General features: G+C 43.9%; 3 protein-coding genes across 3 annotated transcripts; all 3 read left to right on the forward strand.

Moving 5' to 3' along the window:
• The first annotated feature begins 2,214 nt into the window (after positions 1 to 2,214).
• Positions 2,215 to 11,260, forward strand: aco1 (aconitase 1, soluble). The gene is made up of 21 exons (XM_086105216.1): positions 2,215 to 2,290; positions 3,169 to 3,302; positions 3,465 to 3,633; positions 3,707 to 3,844; positions 3,920 to 3,989; positions 4,465 to 4,648; positions 4,764 to 4,903; positions 4,977 to 5,148; positions 5,219 to 5,319; positions 5,389 to 5,505; positions 5,725 to 5,884; positions 5,959 to 6,094; positions 6,556 to 6,640; positions 6,892 to 7,048; positions 7,539 to 7,663; positions 7,737 to 7,841; positions 8,006 to 8,148; positions 8,237 to 8,384; positions 8,575 to 8,697; positions 8,780 to 8,965; positions 9,036 to 11,260. The coding sequence occupies exons 2-21, from the start codon at positions 3,194 to 3,196 to the stop codon at positions 9,150 to 9,152; spliced, it is 2,685 nt and encodes an 894-aa protein (XP_085961342.1). The 5' UTR covers positions 2,215 to 2,290; positions 3,169 to 3,193; the 3' UTR covers positions 9,153 to 11,260.
• A 501-nt stretch (positions 11,261 to 11,761) lies between these two features.
• Positions 11,762 to 14,657, forward strand: tmem185a (transmembrane protein 185A). Its single transcript, XM_086105218.1, has 7 exons — positions 11,762 to 11,934; positions 12,098 to 12,274; positions 12,362 to 12,575; positions 12,669 to 12,752; positions 13,103 to 13,279; positions 13,362 to 13,485; positions 13,748 to 14,657. The coding sequence occupies exons 1-7, from the start codon at positions 11,897 to 11,899 to the stop codon at positions 13,996 to 13,998; spliced, it is 1,065 nt and encodes a 354-aa protein (XP_085961344.1). The 5' UTR covers positions 11,762 to 11,896; the 3' UTR covers positions 13,999 to 14,657.
• Positions 14,658 to 15,491: 834 nt separating this feature from the next.
• LOC147209368 (ankyrin repeat domain-containing protein 46) lies at positions 15,492 to 19,129 on the forward strand. Its single transcript, XM_086105219.1, has 4 exons — positions 15,492 to 15,583; positions 16,084 to 16,426; positions 17,265 to 17,423; positions 17,613 to 19,129. Exons 2-4 carry the CDS (start codon positions 16,116 to 16,118, stop codon positions 17,827 to 17,829), a joined length of 687 nt encoding a protein of 228 aa, XP_085961345.1. The 5' UTR covers positions 15,492 to 15,583; positions 16,084 to 16,115; the 3' UTR covers positions 17,830 to 19,129.
• Positions 19,130 to 20,193: the final 1,064 nt, after the last annotated feature.

Consider the following 20,193-nt stretch of genomic DNA (forward strand, 5'->3'; position numbering starts at 1 on the left):
AACAAGTAAGTACTCAAAGCAGATAAATATCACTGAAAACTCATCTTCCAACGTCACCTTCAAAAATAAAAAACTCACGTTTGATTCGATTTTGGACATGTGCACACGCGGCCAAGTCTCTGTGTTACTTCCAGTAACAACCCAGGCTAAACTTTGCTTCTTTCCGACATACAAAGATCTTCGCTAACATACAGACAACAAATTAAAATCACGATTGACTGTTAACTCTTATTAAATAAATAGATTATATATACAGTATGTGTATATATATATATATATATATATATTTTTTTTTTTATCTCACAGACACCAAAAACTCTAATTGCCCCACGGGGATAAATAAAGTTTTCTGAATCTGAATCTGAAATAAAAAAAACTAAGTCCTGGTCCATGAAGTGAAAATGGATCGTTTCTCGCCGTTCACCTGATAATCCCTTGCCCAGGGCTGTTTTGTGGTGCATTATTAAGCAACACATGCCTTAAAAAACGGTAAACAACCTCATTTTAAATTTTTTAAACTTTTTTACATTCAGAAAAATACATTTAATTACTATTGCGGATATTAGAGAATTGTGGTAAAATCCACACGTCCTATTAGTGTATGTATGCAACTATAGATGCAATAGAGTGAGAAGGATTTAAGAAGCAGACTAAGGCATTTGGCAAAAAAACAAAAACAAACGAAAAACGAAACTCTTCAGTTGTCTACATGTCCTTACCTGCGTGGCACCTCCTTTTCTGCTGCATTGTTCGCCCAGCCTGCTCTGCTGCTCAGCTCTCCGGCACCTCCAATTTGCTTTGGGCCACAGAGTCAAACTCCACCTCTGACAATGGGGCGGGAAGTTGCTGAGGGGCCATACTAATTCTTTATTTTGAAGGGAGGGGGGGGGGGCATGAAACATACATTGATTCAATGTTTTGGGGCTTTTTAAAACAGTTCGTATGAGCATTTTAATTATTTTGAGAATTGCACTATGATTAAATTAAATGTTCTCATGTGATTGCATGAACTGTACAAATATATAGATTTCATTGTATTTGTTTGTGTTAGACTTCATTTTGGTTTTCATGTAGGAATATCTCTATCAATTTTTACTTGGTGCTGTGATCGAATGACAAGTCATTTATTTTTAGAAGAAGAATGGACTTAAGTTCTGCTACTGGTCGATAAATCATTGGTTCAGGTCACGACTACATTCGTGCTCTGAGGTCTGCAGACTCCAGTTAATTAGTAGAGTCAAAGTAAATATGGTGATGCAGCATTTAGCTGCTATGCTGCACCGAAATGGAATAAGCTGCCAACAGAAGTGAAGTCAGCGCCAAGTGTAAATACATGCTTTTAAATTGAGGTTAAAACTATGCCCCACCCCCCATACCTATGATGAAGGTCAACTATAGAATTTTTAAAATCATATCTTCCAAAATATTGTTCTTGGGCTGTTAGTTTGTTCCTTTTTTTTTAATTTTTTTTTTTTTAAAAAAGTATTTTCTTTGTAAAGGCTCACTGAGCGGCAAAGGTTTGCAAGTGTATGCACACCTAGCCAATATTTTTTCATCAGTGTTCGTTCAATTTCGCAAACCTTTTTAAAGATGTTCACCAACAATTTTGATGATCTCAAATAGTTGTTGGTGTTGCAAAGAACTTCAGGACATGTTCAAATTTGATAGCGACAACTCAACTCAACTGTATTTATAGAGCACTTTCAAACAGCCATCGCTGCATTCAAAGTGCTGTACAAGAAGCAACTAACATATACAACAATACAAACCCCATTAACTCGGCTCTTAAATTTCAAATGACACTTTCATGTAGAAATGACATGTTTGGATGCTTGTTACATGCACTACAATGCACTTACAAGAAAAACTGTTTGCAACCATTAAAACAGTCTGAGAAAAAACAACATTCGCTACGTGCGAACAAACTTGCAAACCTGTGCTGTTCAGAGAGATACGGGCTTAAATGCTTTCAAATGTACTTTTAATTTTGCCACCCAATTTGAAAACTCACCGAAAATGAGTGAGGGGTGCCGGACATGAACACTGCTCTCATTTTTAGCTCGTGAATATTTTTATTGCCATGTGCTGTTAATTGTTTCTGCGCAAATTTATGCAACTCGTGGATTAATTTGTTTCAGGAGACTTTGTGTCTGCGTCGAAAAGCAACTCTTAAACCAAATCTGCAATTATTTAGTTTGTCCAAGTGGAGCTGCCGTACAACTTCCGCTACAGCTTACTTCCGTATGCAGTTTGGGTAACCGCGACGTCAAACGCTGATTTTCGTGACGAGGTACAGCCGACACATCACTACCTGTTTGACGTCATTTGCCACGCAAGGCACGCATTCAACTGTGCTCTTAATTCAGTGCTTTCTTTTCAATGCGAGACGAAGCAGTTCGAGTCTTAAACCACTTCGGAGCTGCCACCAGCAGCACGTATTATGTAATTTACTTTGGCAGTCCAAATAACTTAACACTACCCCGGGTGGGGCAACCTTATTATGCACAGAGTTGCACCACGAAGCCGTTGTTGCCATTCTATTAAAATACAAAATGTGACTTGGACAAGATGGCTAAGGCTAACCGACGGCCGCGGTGCAGACTTTAGACTTTGACTAGGTATACATAAAGGTCAACATTATATAAGTGGGGGCAAAACATACATTATCGTTTTGCGGGGTTAAAAGGGAGTGAGAGAAATGAAAGCGTTTTATATGTTATATCAAACGTCAACTGTCTGAAGTCACCTTTAAGGTACTTAAATTACACTTTATTATTGATGGGATATGACAAGAATACTAGCAATACCAAAATGGTTTCCGTAATATGGCGTCACGTATTGCGTCAAAAAACAGGCGTGGCCGTGAGCTGGTCTTGTATGCTCACACCCGCTAAATTACGAGCTCCTTTCTGTACATTAGTTACAAGTAATTAAATTACAAGTACATATACTCTGTTACAGTACTTGAGTAGATTTTCCCAAGATATCGATACATTTTTTTTTAATCAGACGCTTTTACTCACGACATTTGAAAACATGTACAGAACAAGAGGGGCAGAGCTAGGGCATTGTGACAAGGCAAATGACTAAAAGTCAAGTGACCTTTATTGTCAAATGTTGCTTATAGGCAAAGTTAAAGCACTGACTTGTGTTTTCATTGTATTTTAGATTGGCACAAATTTACTGGGAAAGGATGGCCGGAACAGCAAATAATCCATTCCAACGTATCCTTGAGCCTCTGGATCCCCAGGTTGCAACTCAGATGTTTTATAATCTCTCCAAACTTGAAGATCCAAGATACAGTAAGATATCATCGGTTGCTGTCAAATCTCACCCTGTTTAGCATTATTCCCCAAAAGTTGATCCTAACTACTTTGTATAGAACTAACTAACTAACTCCCTGTTCTCCAAGTAAAAGCTGAGCATTGCATCGAAATTCCAAACGGTTCTATTGTGTTTTTTAGACAGCTTGCCATTCTCCATCCGTGTCCTCTTGGAGTCGGCTGTCAGGAACTGCGACGGATTTCTGGTGAAGCAGTCAGACGTGGAAAATATCCTCAACTGGAAGCAAACCCAGACGCAGGCGGTGGAGATCCCATTCATGCCAGCACGCGTCATCTTGCAGGACTTCACGTACGTTTCTGCTCCATTTTTTTTAACCTTTGGACTTGTGATTGACTAGTGTTAGTTTCATTTTTATTCACAGCGGCGTACCTGCTGTGGTGGATTTCGCTGCCATGCGCGATGCGGTGATTAAGCTGGGCGGAGATCCTGAGAAAATCAATCCCGTTTGCCCAGCTGACCTGGTCATTGATCATTCCGTCCAAGTGGACTTTAACAAAAAGTAAGAGCGTCAAGATAATTCTATCTGCTATTAAAAGTTCCTTTAATCAAATCGCCATAATTTTTTTTTCTTAAGGTCTGATAGCGTCCAGAAAAATCAAAACTTGGAGTTTGAACGTAACAGAGAGAGATTCCAGTTCCTGAAGGTGCGAACAAGCGCTCACTGTTGGACGACAACCACTTTTGTCACCCTTTGACAATTCCATGCTTTGTAACAGTGCTTCCCAACCAGTGAAAGATATCAGGATTTTTATTTTAGTAGTCAGAATGTCTGCCAGCGATGTATAGTAACAGGCAGAACAATGAAAATACTCTTCCACTACATTGCAGTATATGTCAGAGAATACACTCAAACTGTGTCTTCACTTGATGCCATTCAACAGAAGAATTGCTTTGTCGTTAACGAAACAGGCCCAGATATCATGCCGAGTCAGTAAATTCGTGAGCAAATGAAGTCAAGTCGTCATAGTTTTCGTGACGTTTTTATTTGAATGAGCTCTTTTAATTGTTCAATATGTGCATTGGCTCACAAAAGTTTGCGAAACACTGCATTTATATGGTAACCCCCCCCAAAAAAGGAGCGAGAGACTTACTTGACTTTAATTTTTATTTTATTTGTAGTGGGGTTCCCAAGCTTTCAGGAACATGCGCATCATTCCTCCAGGTTCAGGAATTGTCCACCAAGTCAACTTGGAGTATTTGGCCCGGGTGGTGTTTAACCACGAAGGGTTTTTCTACCCTGACAGCCTGGTGGGCACCGATTCCCATACCACGATGATTGATGGCCTTGGAGTCCTGGGTTGGGGTGAGTTGCGTTCAACTTCTTGTGTTGCGCGTCCAGGTGCCTTATTAGCTGCGTCGCGGTTCATTTTTAATCGACTGTTTTTATGAGGTTGTCATTTTTCCTTGCCTTGTCATAGGTGTGGGAGGCATTGAAGCGGAGGCAGTGATGCTGGGGCAGCCAATCAGCATGGTCCTACCTGAGGTGGTTGGATACAAGATGTACGGGAGTCCGGACAAGTTCATTACCTCCACAGACATTGTTCTCACTGTCACCAAGGTAAATGCTTCCATTTCCATGGAGCCTTTGTGAACTATAGCCCACCATGTTGAACGCCACTGGTGTTTTTCAGCACCTCCGTCAAGTGGGGGTCGTGGGGAAGTTTGTGGAGTTTTTCGGGCCCAGCGTGGCGCAGCTGTCTATCGCGGACAGAGCCACCATCTCCAACATGTGTCCAGAATATGGAGCCACCGCAGCTTTCTTTCCAGTGGACAATGTCAGCATCGAATACCTCAAGCAGACCGGTAAGTGACTGACAAGTCGCGGCTGCTGAGCAAATCTGACGATGCTCATTGTTTGTTTTCTTTAAATTAGGGCGAGAAGCGCAAAAACTGGCCTACATTACAAAGTACCTGAAGGCTGTGTCCATGTTCCGGGATTACAGCGATGTATCCCAGACTCCAGATTTTAGTCAGGTCTGTTCTGACACCATTTATCTATTATGGCAGAGAAAATTAATTCATCACCTTGTGTGTCTCACGAAGGTTGTCGAGTTGGACCTCAGTACTGTGGTGCCATGCTGTAGTGGCCCTAAAAGACCCCAAGACAAAATTCCTCTTTCAGACATGAAGAAAGACTTTGAGGCCTGTCTGGGAGCAAAAGTGAGCTTGGCTTTTTATGATTTGTGTGCTTGTTTGCACACTGTCTGGCCCAGCACAGTCAAATAATAAAATTCAAGCATGGACCCGTATCAAAAGATAACGAGGATTGAAAGATCTAGCTGAAGATGGTGAAACGTCATATTGTCCAGCAATGAATGCTTTTGACCATTTGACTCCACAAATAAATACACATTTCCTCTTATGTTGCCTGAAATCCAGCAAGGTTTCAAAGGCTTTGCCGTGGCTCCGGATTCTCAGAGTGCGACGGTCCCCTTCCAGTTTGATGGAAAAGACTACACGCTAAGCCACGGCTCGGTCGTGATTGCAGCCATCACCAGCTGCACAAACACCAGCAACCCGTCCGTCATGCTTGGAGCAGGTGGGTCATTTCATTTTCATTTTTGGATTTCCCTCATGTCTGGATTATTAAGTAACGGTAACTTTTCCTTCCAGGACTCCTCGCTAAAAAGGCAATCGAGAATGGGTTAAGTGTGAAGCCTTACATCAAGACCAGCCTTTCACCCGGCAGTGGAGTGGTGACCTATTACCTGAAGGAGAGTGGTGTTATGGACTATCTCTCTCAGTTAGGGTAAGCTGCTAAATATTCATACACGCAAAGGTGCTTAAGATTGAATTTGGTTAGTATGTTTATAATGAGTAGACCCATCAAAAAAGTTTAAATGCGATGCAACGATTTGAATAAAAACATTAAGCAAATGTGGGGCCCCAAGAAAGAGCTCTGGGGAATGCCTCCCCCTCCCCAATTCAGCCCCTTGGAGCCAGTTTCACTTACTAACGTGAAATTGGCAGGCAGGCCTGTCATGCGTAAATGCACAAAAATGTCTCCTCAAACCTGGTCTGAAAAGAGATGTGAAGTCTGCCATTTTGTTTCAAAGCAGACACTTTGGGCTCATTTTGGCCATCCCAGGTGTTCTTCAAAAATCATCCCACAGGTTTTGTCCAATGACTACTGAATGTAGTCTAGGCCTAATAATAAAAAGGTTGCTATGTATGACTGACTCTCTTCTGTCCTTTTTTATTTTTTTAAAGCTTTGAGGTTGTCGGCTATGGTTGCATGACGTGTATAGGCAACAGTGGACCCCTCCCAGAGCCAGTAGTGGAGGCCATCACCCAGGTATTATGACTTACAGTGAACCCCAACTCATCGTGGGCATTTGTTCCAGACCCCACCTGCATGCGATAGACAAGTAGATCGATTTTTTTGCTCAGCTACGTTGTCATCAGCAGCAGCATCGAGTACATTAATGCATGTGTGTGTGTGTGTGTGTGTGCGTGCGTGCGTGCGTGCGTGCGTGCGTGCGTGCGTGCGTGCGTGGTTGGTTGGTTGGTTGGTTGGTTGGTTGGTTGGTTGGTTTCGTTTTTCAGGGCGATTTGGTCGCTGCAGGTGTCCTGTCAGGAAATCGAAACTTTGAAGGTCGTGTTCACCCCAATACCAGAGCCAACTACCTTGCCTCGCCACCACTTGTCATTGCTTACGCCATAGCTGGGACTGTCAAGATTGACTTTGAGACAGAACCTATTGGTGAGTAAAGTGGGGAGTCGTGCCACATCATTTGGTTCAGTGGAAAATGATTGGATGCCTATGATTTTGTTCGTTATGTATTTCCTCTCAGCTTTTGTTTTTGAGCACGGATCAAATTCTGTGTTGTGCTGATGACAAGAATAATCACAAAAGAAAGCTAGTGGAATGTTGCCAATCGACAGTGTCCTCAACATGACAGGAGGAAAAAAACATTTTCAATTGTGGCCACTATATAGACAAAATGTACATGTCACACGATTGTCCTTGATTTGTCCTTGACATTTAGCGTCACCTTTTAAGCCCACACTCATTCAGAGTCACAGATACGACAGCGTGGAACATGAGGCAACTCAAAGTGAGCAAAGATAACACCTGCACCTGCCTTGTATATTTTGTAGTGGTACTGTGCAAAATTTAAAATGTGTATCAAGTGTTTGGGAGGGGTACAATTATATATTTTTTAAATGGCATCGTTCGTCTGCTTTTGCAGCCATTAGTTCTGATGGTCGAGAGGTCTTCTTACGGGACATCTGGCCCACACGGGAGGAGATCCAGCGAGAGGAGAGAAAGTTTGTCATTCCATCAATGTTCAGAGAAGTCTATGACAAAATTGAGGTATGGCGCCATTTGGTATTGAAGGCGTTTGTGAAAACAGACTTCTGAAAGATGATGTCGATTACGGTTGCAGAAAGTGAATGAACGCTGGAACTCTTTGGTGGCTCCGTCCGAGAAATTGTATCCCTGGGATGCCACGTCAACGTACATCAAGTCCCCGCCCTTCTTTGATGGTTTGGTAAATCACCTTTTCTGGGGGAAATAATGTTCTTTTGACAGGCATGCATCAGAAATGTAATCAATTGCAATTTCCAAAGAAGAACTCAGGGCCAACGTGTTCATTCTCTGGCGATGTGAACATGCGTAGGTATGAGGCTTGCTGATTTCTTGTCTTTTATTCAGACCATGCAGTTAAATCCTCCTCGGGCCATAGACGGCGCCTACGTGCTGCTGAACTTGGGTGACTCTGTCACTACAGACCACATTTCCCCTGCTGGGAACATCACCAGAAGCAGCCCCGCAGCCCGCTACCTCTCAAGCAGAGGGTGAGTGATCTTGAGGGAATGTTGTGTCTCCATGTCCCTTGAATACTTTCAGTTGCTACGAATTTTTTTTTTCAATACGTGATGACAGTGTAACCCCACGTGACTTCAACTCTTACGGCTCCCGTCGAGGCAACGACGCGGTCATGGCCCGCGGTACGTTTGCCAACATCCGGCTCCTGAACAAATTCCTCAACAAGCAGGCACCCCAAACCATTTACCTGCCAACTGGGGAAGTGGTAAGGAAGCATGCGAGTTTCCAGCTGTCAATCCAAACACGCTGACACTCTTCATCTGTCCAAAATCCATCTGTTCGAAATAGTTCACGGCTCAGAATGAGCTGATGCAAACTGATCGCAATTTAACATCATAATTCCCTGGAGTTGGGTTCTAAAGAATTAAGTAGTTTCCCCGTCCTGTTGTGTCGAGATGGACGTTTTTGATGCTGCGGAGAAATACGGCCAGTCGGGAGTCCCTCTATTGATTCTTGCCGGGAAGGAGTATGGCTCCGGCAGCTCGAGAGACTGGGCGGCAAAAGGTCCATTGTTACTGGTAAGACTGACTCTTGACTCGTTCATGCTCCACGCTTGTCCATCAAAGGCAGTGATTCCCAGCCACTGTGTTCTCGGTGAAGGGCATCAAAGCTGTTCTAGCCGAGAGCTACGAGCGGATCCATCGGAGCAATCTGGTGGGGATGGGAATAATCCCGCTGGAGTATTTACCGGGAGACAACGCTGAGAGCCTGGGTTTGACCGGAAGGGAGCGCTTCCACATTGACATCCCCGAGAACATCACCACGAGGATGATTGTTGTCGTAACGGTACGCTTGCGCTACCTCGTGAGAGACGCCTTTGAATATAGAATGCCTTATCCTCTTATTCTCCCTACAGCTCGACACAGGAAAAACATTTAACGTACGGATGAGATTCGACACAGACGTGGAACTGGCCTATTTCCACCACGGCGGCATCCTGAACTACATGATCCGCAAAATGTCTGAGAATTAACGTCTGAGATCCAGGGTTATCCTAATGATTAGACCAGGGGTGTCCAAAGTCGGTCCTCAAGGGCCGCTGTCCTGCATGTTTTCCAGCTCTCCCCCGAAGCAACACACCTGATTCAAATAATCAGGGTTGTTCTAATGCTGCTTCAGAGCTGGCTGATGAGCTGATCACCTGAATCAGGTGTGTTGCCGCCGAGAGATCTGGAAAACAGGCAGGAGAGCGGCCCTCCAGGCCCGGAGCTGGACATGCCTGCATTAGACTCTTAACATAAAATTCAACAAACCATTCCTGCTAAAGTGACTCGTTTGACCATTCCCTCCACCGACATTCATATTGCATTTGATCACAATCACATTTACCACTGAATGTGCTTACAAGATCACGATCAGTCGATTTGAACAAGTATGAGAACAATAAATAGTTAAAAAGGACAAAAGAGGATCAATAGGCAAGTACACATTACATGCGATTAACAAAATTCAATTGTAGCTGATTTTATAGAGCTGAACTTTACATTTTTATTTTGAATACATAACTTTCCTTTTAATTATTGCCTAATTTATATCACTATTTGCTTGCTGTGATATATCAGTTGAGCTATTCAACCTTTTGTTGACTGTTCTTCTGTGGGCACTTCACAGTACGGAGGCAAAACGGCAACAAAGCATGATTGGAAAGTCTCCGTACCAACGATTACCGCTGCTGTCAAAAAGTTAGCGTCACTTGACTAAATAGTGCACCAGAAGTGTTGTGATGGTTTCACAATAAGAGCGCTATGAACGTTAACTGCCTTCATCGTGTTGGTTAAACCGTGTTTTGGTCATCTATTTTAGATTGACACACTAATAAGTACAGTTGTGTATCTTCATTGGGGCGAGAGGGAGGCTGGACCGGTCTGAGCCTCAGAATTCCAGGGCTGAAAATGAGTCCCACTACTGCCCCCCCAAGATGGCGCCCGAGTAGGCAGCCTTCGGCAAGTGCTCTTCGAGACCTTTTTTGTTGTTTTTGTCTTTTGTTTTGTCACATGTTGTTTGTTGTTTCATCGTGTGGACCTGATATGGACTGTTTTCAGCGTTTTTTTGGCCACGACATTCGTCAAAGGAGAAGTATCTGTGCTTGGTGGTTGCGCCTTCTCGGCAGCACGCCTGTTCCAGCACAGATTTTGATTGGGAGGAATGTAATGGGCAGCATTTTTCACAACCCCGTTTTGTTCATGGAGATGTCGGCGCTGTTGGACAGTCGGCATTGGTGCGGCTGGATGGATGGCTGCTGAAGTTGAGGATGAGGAGAGAGGAGCGTTGGCGCAGAGCGCCGATGCGTATTTGGAACCGAGAGTCGCTGCTTGGATTTGAAATGGATTTCCATGGGACAGGAGAAGTGAACCAATCTCTTTTTTTGTCCATGGATGCTACAGCTTCTTGTTTACTTTGAAACTTAGCTTGTAGCCGACGTGTGCACATTTTGAGCATGATGTCTCTGATCCACTGGTTAAACGACACTTTGATTCACTCCTCTTTCATCTCAAACTGCTTCAAACAACAAAGCGTGTGACAGAAAAGTGGTTAGGACTGCACGACTGTCCGTGTTTTATGTTATGTGTTGTGTGTATTTATTTTACTTTGTTAACTGTTTTGTTAAGCGCTTTGTTACAGCTGCCACTGTTATGAAAGCGCTATATAAATCAGCATGTATTGTATTGTATTGTTTGTAGAATTGGCTGGACAACTGTTTCCACCATTTATTTTGCCTTAATTTTTGTCATATGTTCGTATTTACATATCTACATCCTGTATATTTTGCCATGGGAGAATCGCGAAGTAACTCCTCAGATTATTTTGCAATATTTACCAACTGACAATATGAAAATACAGATATATGCAATAACTGATATCTCTTAGCTACGCAGGTCATGTAAGAGTGTCAAGGGGGATTCTGTTTTGGATTTGCATTAAATGGATACTTGTACATAACTTGTAAGACTTGACTCTCTGAGTACATATAAATACAGTTGAGTTGAGTTGAGACAGTTTGAACATGTACAATAAAAATACTTAATCACTTAAAATGTATTGAATCAAAAACATTTAAAATAAACCTTTATTAAAGCTGAAGTGCAGTCTTTTTGATTTGGGAGTCTCAATATCAATGTAGGGGTGTTTGTAAATTTATTCTACAAAAATCTGTTGAATGAACTTTTTAAAATATTTAAATGATGCCATTTCAATTAGATTTTTTAAGTAGGCCACATGAATGTCAAGCTAGTTTTGAAGGGTGTAAATAATGAATTGACTACTTTTTTCTTACTTACAGTTGGAAGCTGGGAGCTTAAGAAAAAATGTTATGTTTGTAAAAAATAAAAATGCAGGTTTAATCGGCTTTTGCTCCTGCATGTGCCATTTCTGTCACCACTGAGTGTGTGACTGTTGATTTTTATCGTGTTTGTTATGTGGAATATATTACTGTATGGTGACTGCATAAATGTCCTACTAATACTTTGTGGTAGTGGCGATATTTTGTTTATGTTTATTATTTTCATGAATTTAGTTTTTAAGTTTCCGTCTTTTGCGTCTCGTGATCGGAAGTTCCCGCCCGTCGTGATTGACGTCATTTCCGATGGAGGGTTTCGGGCAAAAACAAAAACACAAGCTAGCGAGCGAGGAATGTGTTTGAATGTCCAAAAGTAGAAGAAATATCAAACAAAACGAAACCATGAAATAAACAGCGAACCCGACATTTCCTTCTGCGCCATGAATTTACGGGGACTCTTTCAGGATTTTAATCCCAGGTAATGGACGACCGCGAAGTTTATTGTATTGATTTCTTCATATAAGTGATGGTCCTACCACGAGGCAACATAGTCCGTTGTAAAATAGTCGGTTCAACTCAAGTTCTGATGTCGTTTCCTGGCAATTTGTCGTGATCCATGTGCGTTCCCTTCTCCCCCGCAGCAAGTTCCTGATCTACTTGTGCCTACTGCTGTTCTCCGTGTTGCTGTCATTGCGGCTTGATGGGGTTATCCACTGGAGCTACTGGGCAGTGTTTGCCCCAATATGGCTGTGGAAACTGCTGGTCATCATCGGAGCGTCAGTGGGCACTGGAGTGTGGGCACACAATCCTCAGTACAGGTATACTCGTCTTTGGGCATCTCTGCATACCCGCGCGTGATATGGGTCAAAAAATGGTATTAAGATTCTTTTCCCTCTCACTACCAGGGCTGAAGGCGAAACGTGCGTGGAGTTCAAGGCCATGCTGATCGCCGTGGGGCTTCACGTCCTCTTGCTCATGTTCGAGGTGTTGGTGTGCGACCGTGTGGCTAGGGGGAGCGGCAACTACTTCTGGCTGCTCGTCTTCATGCCGCTCTTCTTCGTGTCGCCCGTCTCAGTGGCGGCGTGTGTCTGGGGCTTCAGACACGACCGCTCCCTGGAGGTAAGACAAGTTTTCTCAAGCGCCAGCCCACCTGCCGACATGTTGAATCGTCTTGCAGGGTAAAAAAGTAACAACACGCTTTCTCTTCCTCAGCTGGAGGTGTTCTGTTCGGTGAATATTCTCCAGTTCATCTTCATCGCTCTGAGGCTGGACAGGATCATCAACTGGCCTTGGCTGGTGAGGGGCCCTCACATTCATTTTTAATTTTAAGTAGACAGCAATGTGGTCAAAATTGAAAAAAATAATTTTTTTAATGCAAAACAAGTATTGCTGTATATATCATAAAAAGAAGAAAATTGGGCATTTTGAAAAAGTTTGTCACCCGGTTTTGCATTTCCTTAGTTAAAAGAAAAGTTTTCTCACTCTTGGCCACCGGGGGCAGTACACTGCCACGCTGCTGTTAGTTCGCGCTTTTGACTCGAACTCGGGCCAGGGACTTGGACTTGCAACCAAAAGACTTGAACTTGACTCAGACTTGTGGATCAAAACTTGAGACTTGATTCGGACTTGTGCCCATCTTTGGTCAGGTGGTGTGCGTGCCACTGTGGATCCTCATGTCCTTCCTGTGCCTCGTCGTCCTTTACTACATCATCTGGTCGGTCCTTTTCCTCCGCTCCATCGACATCATCGCCGAGCAGCGGCGGACTCACATTACCATGGCGATCAGCTGGATGACCATCGTGGTTCCGCTGCTCACCTTTGAGGTGAGGACCCCGTGACACTTCAACGGCTTGGGGCCGCACCGCTGACGTTTTTTGCGGCCTTTCCCCCCGCCCCGTCCCGCAGATCCTCCTGGTGCACAAGCTGGACGGCCACAACAGCCTGAGCTACGTATGCGTCTTCGTGCCGCTGTGGCTCTCGCTACTCACGCTCATGGTCACCACCTTCGGCCAGAAAGGCGGAAACCACTGTGAGTAAAAAGCAATGAAACTTTGGTGGGTTGCAGGATTGGAAAGAAAAAAAATGCACATCATCAATTTTAGCGATTACAGCAAGCGTCAGAGGTGCAACACTGAATCGATTCATTGACAAGCTGATCCATTATCAAATATATCAACAACTACTTTTAACACTGGTCAATACATTTTTAGAAAACATTTTTGCGCTGATTCCCATCAGGTTTTCATAATAATTTATTAATTTCAATCATTTCAACCCTGATTTCCTTCAAGGGTGGTTTGGCATCCGCAAGGACTTCTGCCACTTTCTGCTGGAGCTCCTCCCCTTCCTGCGAGAGTACGGCAACGTCTCTTACGACCTCCAACGCAGCGACGACCCCGAGGCCGCCGAGGACCCGCCCGTCCCTGAGCCGCCACCCAAGATCGCCCCCATGTTCCACAAAAAAAACGGCGTCGTCATCACGCAGAGTCCCGGCAAATATTTTGTCCCGCCATCCAAACTCTGCATCGACATGCCCGACTAGGCGGGCACGGACTCTGCGAGGAGAGCCGCCGCTCACTTGAACTGAGCGGAATCCTGCGACGTCTTTTTCACCGCAAGAGAGGTGATTATTCGGGACTACAAAATGGACGCCGCCTCGCCTCTGTCATGGGACCAGCGGAGAAACGCTAGCTTTAAAAGTTGGCGCCTCGTTCCCCTGACTCGCGCTTTGGAGTCAACCCTCGTGTTACGTTGACGAGTCACCGAATAATTCATTTTACATACACCACTTGCAAAAGTGGTGTATGTAAAATGTCAATTTTGACTTTTTGGGAGCATTATTACTTTTCCTGACAAAATAATGCAACAAGAGGGTTACCGGTAATTGCGCGCTGACCTCAATCATTGATGGGCACTTAATATTTCAGAAAGGTTCCGTTGTTTTGTTTTTCCCTTCTCACTGTTCATTGTAAATAAATGAATCTTTCTCATTAGGGACCAGAGTAACTGATCCACTTGGATCAGTAGAATCAAGCTGCCCTGTTGTGTTGGACACGTTCCCCATCGTTCTTGATTGTTAGTGACTGTCACCTTCGAATGGTTTGGATGCAAATGTACATACGTGGTCATGTGATCTGTTTGGCTACTTCCCATATTAGCCGATCATCACAAAGCAGAATAAAATGACCAAAAGTGTTTTCAGCCTTGTCTATTATTTGTCAGTTAGTCTTCAGAGGGGTTACGCAGCATTCGGTTTGGGAGACTAAATTGTCTTTCGTTGGGAATGTGAGTGTGAATTGTCTGTATGTGTGCCTTCTGCTTTAGTTTAGATGACTTTGGTTTTAAAAGGGCGGCACACTGTCAACTGGTTGACATATCCGCTTCACAGTGAGCAGGTCTTGGGATCGAATCTGGCCCGGGCCTTCCTACGTGGAATTTGAATGTTTTCCCCTTGTGTGGGTTTTCTTTGGGTACTCAAGTTTCCTCTCATTTTCCAAAAATGTGCATGGTAGCTTCATTCATCACCTAAACTTAGGTTGTTTGCTTGCAAACTAGTTCAGGGCTTATTGCGCCTCCTCCCCAAAGTCAGTTGGGATAGTCTCCAGCATACCCGCGGCATGTGAGGATAAGTGGCTCGGATAATGGATGGATGACTTAAAAGATGCAACAGAGTCCGGGACATATTTAAAAATCTGATGGGAAAAAAAGAGCATGAGAACGAGAATGAGCTCTTCCGTGGTGAAATGCACAGAAAAGAAGCAGAATTTAAAAGCTCTCGAAACCAGCTAGCAGATGTTGATTTAAAATATGGCAAAAATAGTACCTTGCTGGAATAAAGCAATTTGAATAAAAATAGTTTATAGCCTGACATAAATCCTTCGTGGCAACATAATAAGTGCTCGAACTTTGAATTCTTCAACTATTTATTTTGTAAAATATATGGCTGACCCCAATAAAAGTTAATAATGGGTACTGAGGAAAAACTCGAACGTTTTTCTAGATACACGCTTGACCGCTAGATGTCAGGAAAACGCATAAACGGAAGAAGAAGACATCAACAACACAGCACGTAGCGGTAGCTGCTAATTGGCTAATATTTTCACGGCTGTTTTGGGACATTTTAACAGGTACGCCACACAATGACGAGCTAACATGTTATCTTCTCCCCGTCACTTGCTCATATATTTGATTCCATTCTCGTCGTGTCGCATATAAGTTCATTTCGATCCGGCTGGGCTGTTTAGCTCGCAGGCTAACATTAGCTCATTGGCTCTAAACGTTCTTCTTTCAATGTCAGTGTGTTGGGTGCCAGGGTGGGGAGCTGTGGTTTTTCCACAGCTGCTGAAGGAATGTGCATTCTGTTCCCGCTTGTGGGAATAAAAAATATATATTTCCCCCACATTAACCTGCAGCAACTTCCACAGGCTAACGGATTTTTTTTCCTCCTCCATACAGATCATGTGAAAACGTGTTTCCTCTTGAAAATGTCCCTTTTCTCAAAACTCGTATATAATAATTACTAAGTCAAATGTTACGTTATACTCCATGTCTCAGTCACTTCAACATTTTTTTGGTGTGTGTGCGCGCGTTTGCGGATTGGCAACTGATATTGTCCCTCCCCATGCAGGTACGCTGGAACTTTCTGACACCCACTCGGACATGTCCTATGTTTTCATCAACGATTCGTCGCAGACTAACGTCCCTCTGCTGCAGTCCTGCATCGATGGAGACCTGCCCTTCGCTAAGAGGCTCCTGGAGACCGGATGCGACCCCAACATCCGCGACAACCGCGGACGCACCGGCCTGCATTTAGCTGCGGCGCGGGGCAACGTTGACATCTGTCGCCTGCTGCACAAGTTCGGCGCCGATTTGCTGGCGACGGACTACCAGGGGAACACAGCGCTGCACCTGTGCGGCCATGTGGATACTATCCAGTTCTTGGTGTCCAATGGGCTGAAGATTGATATTTGGTAAGTGATGCCATGTCCTTTTCTTGGGGACGAATCACATTTACAACGCTACCTTGACTTGTGAGTGCCCCAACAATACACGGCCGGTATTGCCCTTTTCAAAGGAATCATAACCAGCTGGCTTTTGCCGAATAAATACCGACATATGGTTACGTTCTGATCAAACAGTAAATGCTGTTCAATGTTTGAGTCACTGGAAATGACGTTCTTGTGCCACTAGATGGCGCCCGTATTCCACAAACTGTTTATCCTCTCAATCCATAGCAAATTTGATCAGTTCAGAAATACTTTTTTAGCATGTTTTTGTATTTGAAAATTCATCTCAATTGTAAAGTTAAACAAATACTAAAGTTCCAAGTTTTGTAAAAAACGGTAAAATTTCTGCTTTTGTTCGAGGTTTTTTTTAAAATTAGTTTTAGTTTTCTTTCTGTATGGATGTACAGAAAAGACTAAAACGAAGGCCAATTTCGCTGTAATTATAGTTTGTGTTCGTTAGTTTTATGAACGAAATATGTAGTTTGTTAGTTTTTGATGTTTCTTTAAAACACATTCATTTTTATTTTATCAATAAAAATGTTTTTTTAATGTTATTTTTTTGTTGTTGGTTTTCGTTAACTATGATAACCTTGGCCTGTGTGCCACTTGTGGGACAAGTACAACACTTACTGAATCACTGTTTGAAATTAATCTGCTGATTAATCGGTTCGCAATTTTTTTTTCTGCTGAATATTGGCATCGGCCTAAAAAAAATGGGCAAAGTTATACAAAGGTACCACCGTTTACAGCACGGCTCATTTGCTGGAGCGTGACGGCGCCCGTTTGCGTTGGTTTGTCGTAGTAATCACAACGGCTCCACGCCGCTGGTGCTGGCCAAGAGGCGCGGCGTCAACAAGGATGCCATCCGGCTGCTGGAGGGGCTGGAGGAGCAGGAGGTGAAAGGCTTCAACCGAGGAGCCCACTCCAAGCTGGAGACCATGCAGATGGCCGACAGCGAGAGGTAGGTGCTTGGGCTGAACATTAAAAAAAAACGTGATCAATTGGCACCCAAATGGTCTGCCAACCATTTTGGTTTTTATATGTGTTGAGTGTTTTCCATTTCCTTTTCCTCCGATCAGTTTCCTTTTGCAAATGGTTTAACCCAAGCGGGCTGCCCCGCCCCAAATAACCCCCTCGCGTGTGCCTCCAGCGCCATGGAGAGCCACTCGCTGCTCAACCCCAACCTGCAAAGCAGCGAGGGCGTGCTGTCCAGCTTCCGCACCACCTGGCAGGAATTTGTGGAGGACCTTGGCTTCTGGAGAGTCCTGCTGCTGCTGGTGGTCATCGCCCTGCTCTCCCTCGGCATCGCATACTACGTCAGCGGCGTGCTGCCCTTCTCTAGCAGCCAGCTGGAGCTTGTGCACTGAACGAATGATGGAGGGGGGGGGGGGGGGGCTTGACCCGGAGATTGATTTCTGGGGTGGGTGGGGGCGCTCTGTTGTGTACATTTTTATGCGAGTACTGTATTGGACGTCCACTCCCGCCCTAAAGAACGCAACATTTTCTGGCAGTTAGATATAATACACCTTTTGTCAAATGAATAAACTTGCGTAGAAGCCCGTTGATTTGACCTCTCGTTGTGGTTATGTTGCGTCGTCATCCGCGGAGGTCGAAAAACTAACTCAAGGAATAGAAAGTACGGATATCTGACATTCTGTGAAGGGAGTATTAACCAAAAAATACATAAATTTGTTGACGGTGGCCGAGTGGTTAGCGCATCAACTTCACAGTGCAGAGGTCGTGGGTTTGATCCCGGCTCGGGACTTCCTGTGTGGAGTTTGCATGTTCTCCCCATGCCTGCGTGGGTTTTCTCCGGGTGCTCCGGTTTCCTCCTACATTTCAAAAGCATGCATGGCAGGCTGATTGAACACTCTAAAGTGTCCCGAGGTGTGAGTGTGAGCGCGGATGGTTGCTCGTCTCTGTGTGCCCTGCGATTGGCTGGCAAGCGGTTCAGGGTGTCCCCCGCCTACTGCCCAAAGACAGCTGGGAGAGGCTCCAGCATGCCCTTGTGAGGATAAAGCAGTTCAGAAAATGGATGGATGGATGAAAAATGTTGACACCTGAGAAATCTACTCTTGACACCAGTTACTACTTTCCTATTAGCCAGAGCTTTGGCACTATCTTGTGAGCACAAAAACCACAACAAGGCGGCCCCCCCCCCATGATAAGTTCCCCAACAAATGCGAACAGGTGATTTTTTTGGAAAAGCGAACCACTGGTTCGGTTCGCATGACTGACCTCCATGCTTTTTTGTAACTCCCAAAAAATGTCTTTCCCTTCATCTAATTTCACGAAATGTAACCGCGACTCCTTTGAAGAAATGATGTGCTTGTTTCAAGCTGTACATTGCTTGTGATATGTCCCTTTTTGCTTGAACTCTCACCTCTGTATGAATTCCTGAGAGTGTCAAGTTTACGTTTTTTTTTTTTGGGTGCCGCTGCGGATTTGCTTATGTACTTTTTATTTTTATTTTGTAATTCTCTCACCTCTGTATTCATTCCTAAGAGTATCATTCAAGCCAGCTAAGTTTCCTTGAGGGTATCATTCAAGTCCCTCTCCCCATTCCCCCGCCAGCATGCAACTTGATCTTCTGTCTTACATCCTATTTAGGTGCAGTGAACTTCCCATGTTTGGCAAGTATGAATAAAAATGTATGATTCCAATCAATATGAGTAATGGTGGTGTTCCATTTGGAGATATTTGGACAACCTTTGAGTGATTCTGAGCAAGCAGAAGCAAAAACAGGTATATTTGTCTGAAACTGTTTAGGTAATACGTAAGTATATACAGTAGGTATAAGTTCACCTGCGATTGGCTGGCAACTGGTTCAGGATGTCCCTCGTCTACTGCCCAAAGACAGCTGAGACAGGCTCCAGCCCCCGCCCCCCCCCCCCCCCCCAGCGACCCTTGTGAGGATAAAGCCGATCAGAAAATGAATGGATGGATGAATAGAAGTTCACACTCCTACTGTTCAAATGCAATTTTATTGTGGGGGAGGGGGGGTGGATATGACACAAATATGTGATTCAAGATTCCACCATTATAATCTGCGCAACTACTTTGAATTTTTATGTCCAAAACTGGCATTTGAATTGGGGGACGTCAGACTTCTTACATCCACTTTATATGGATCCGTTGGTTATTTTTTTGAGACACTTTATTTGTCAAAGCAGAAAGAGGCAAACATGAGTTCATACGAATATGGAAACTAGCAAAGCAAAAACCAGTCCGAGTGCAGAAGTGAAACTGAAAGAAATTGAATCTCAGCAAGAAAAAGAAAGTGACCACACAATGTCGTCTAATCATGCTTACAGTCATATTTGTGCGAAAGAAATCCGATAATGATACAATGATTTATGAAATCAGATGACATCCTGAAAACTTCTGTAATTTTGTTGTGAAAGTTTGAACAATGTATAAATTAAGATCTGTAAATATGGGTCATATAAACCCCGTGCATCGTGTGTTCATGGATAACGATCCATCCATCCATCCATCCATTTTCCAAACCGCTTGATCCTCACTCGGGTCGCGGGGGGGTGCTGGAGCCTATCCCAGCTGTCTTCGGGCAGTAGGCGGGGGACACCCTGAATCGGTTGCCACGATCCGATCTTGCATAATATCACGTGTGTAGCGAATGATTTAAAAAATATAATGTAGCCAATCAAGTTTGGGGCTTGTTAAAAATGAGTCTGTTGAATGTAAGTGTGCTTTATTTTTCTCTTTGTGTT

The sequence above is a fragment of the Hippocampus guttulatus genome, chromosome 2 (assembly GCF_054856545.1).
Source record: "Hippocampus guttulatus isolate MCC_2025c chromosome 2, RoL_Hgut_1.0, whole genome shotgun sequence".
In the NCBI taxonomy this organism is placed as follows: domain Eukaryota; kingdom Metazoa; phylum Chordata; class Actinopteri; order Syngnathiformes; family Syngnathidae; genus Hippocampus; species Hippocampus guttulatus.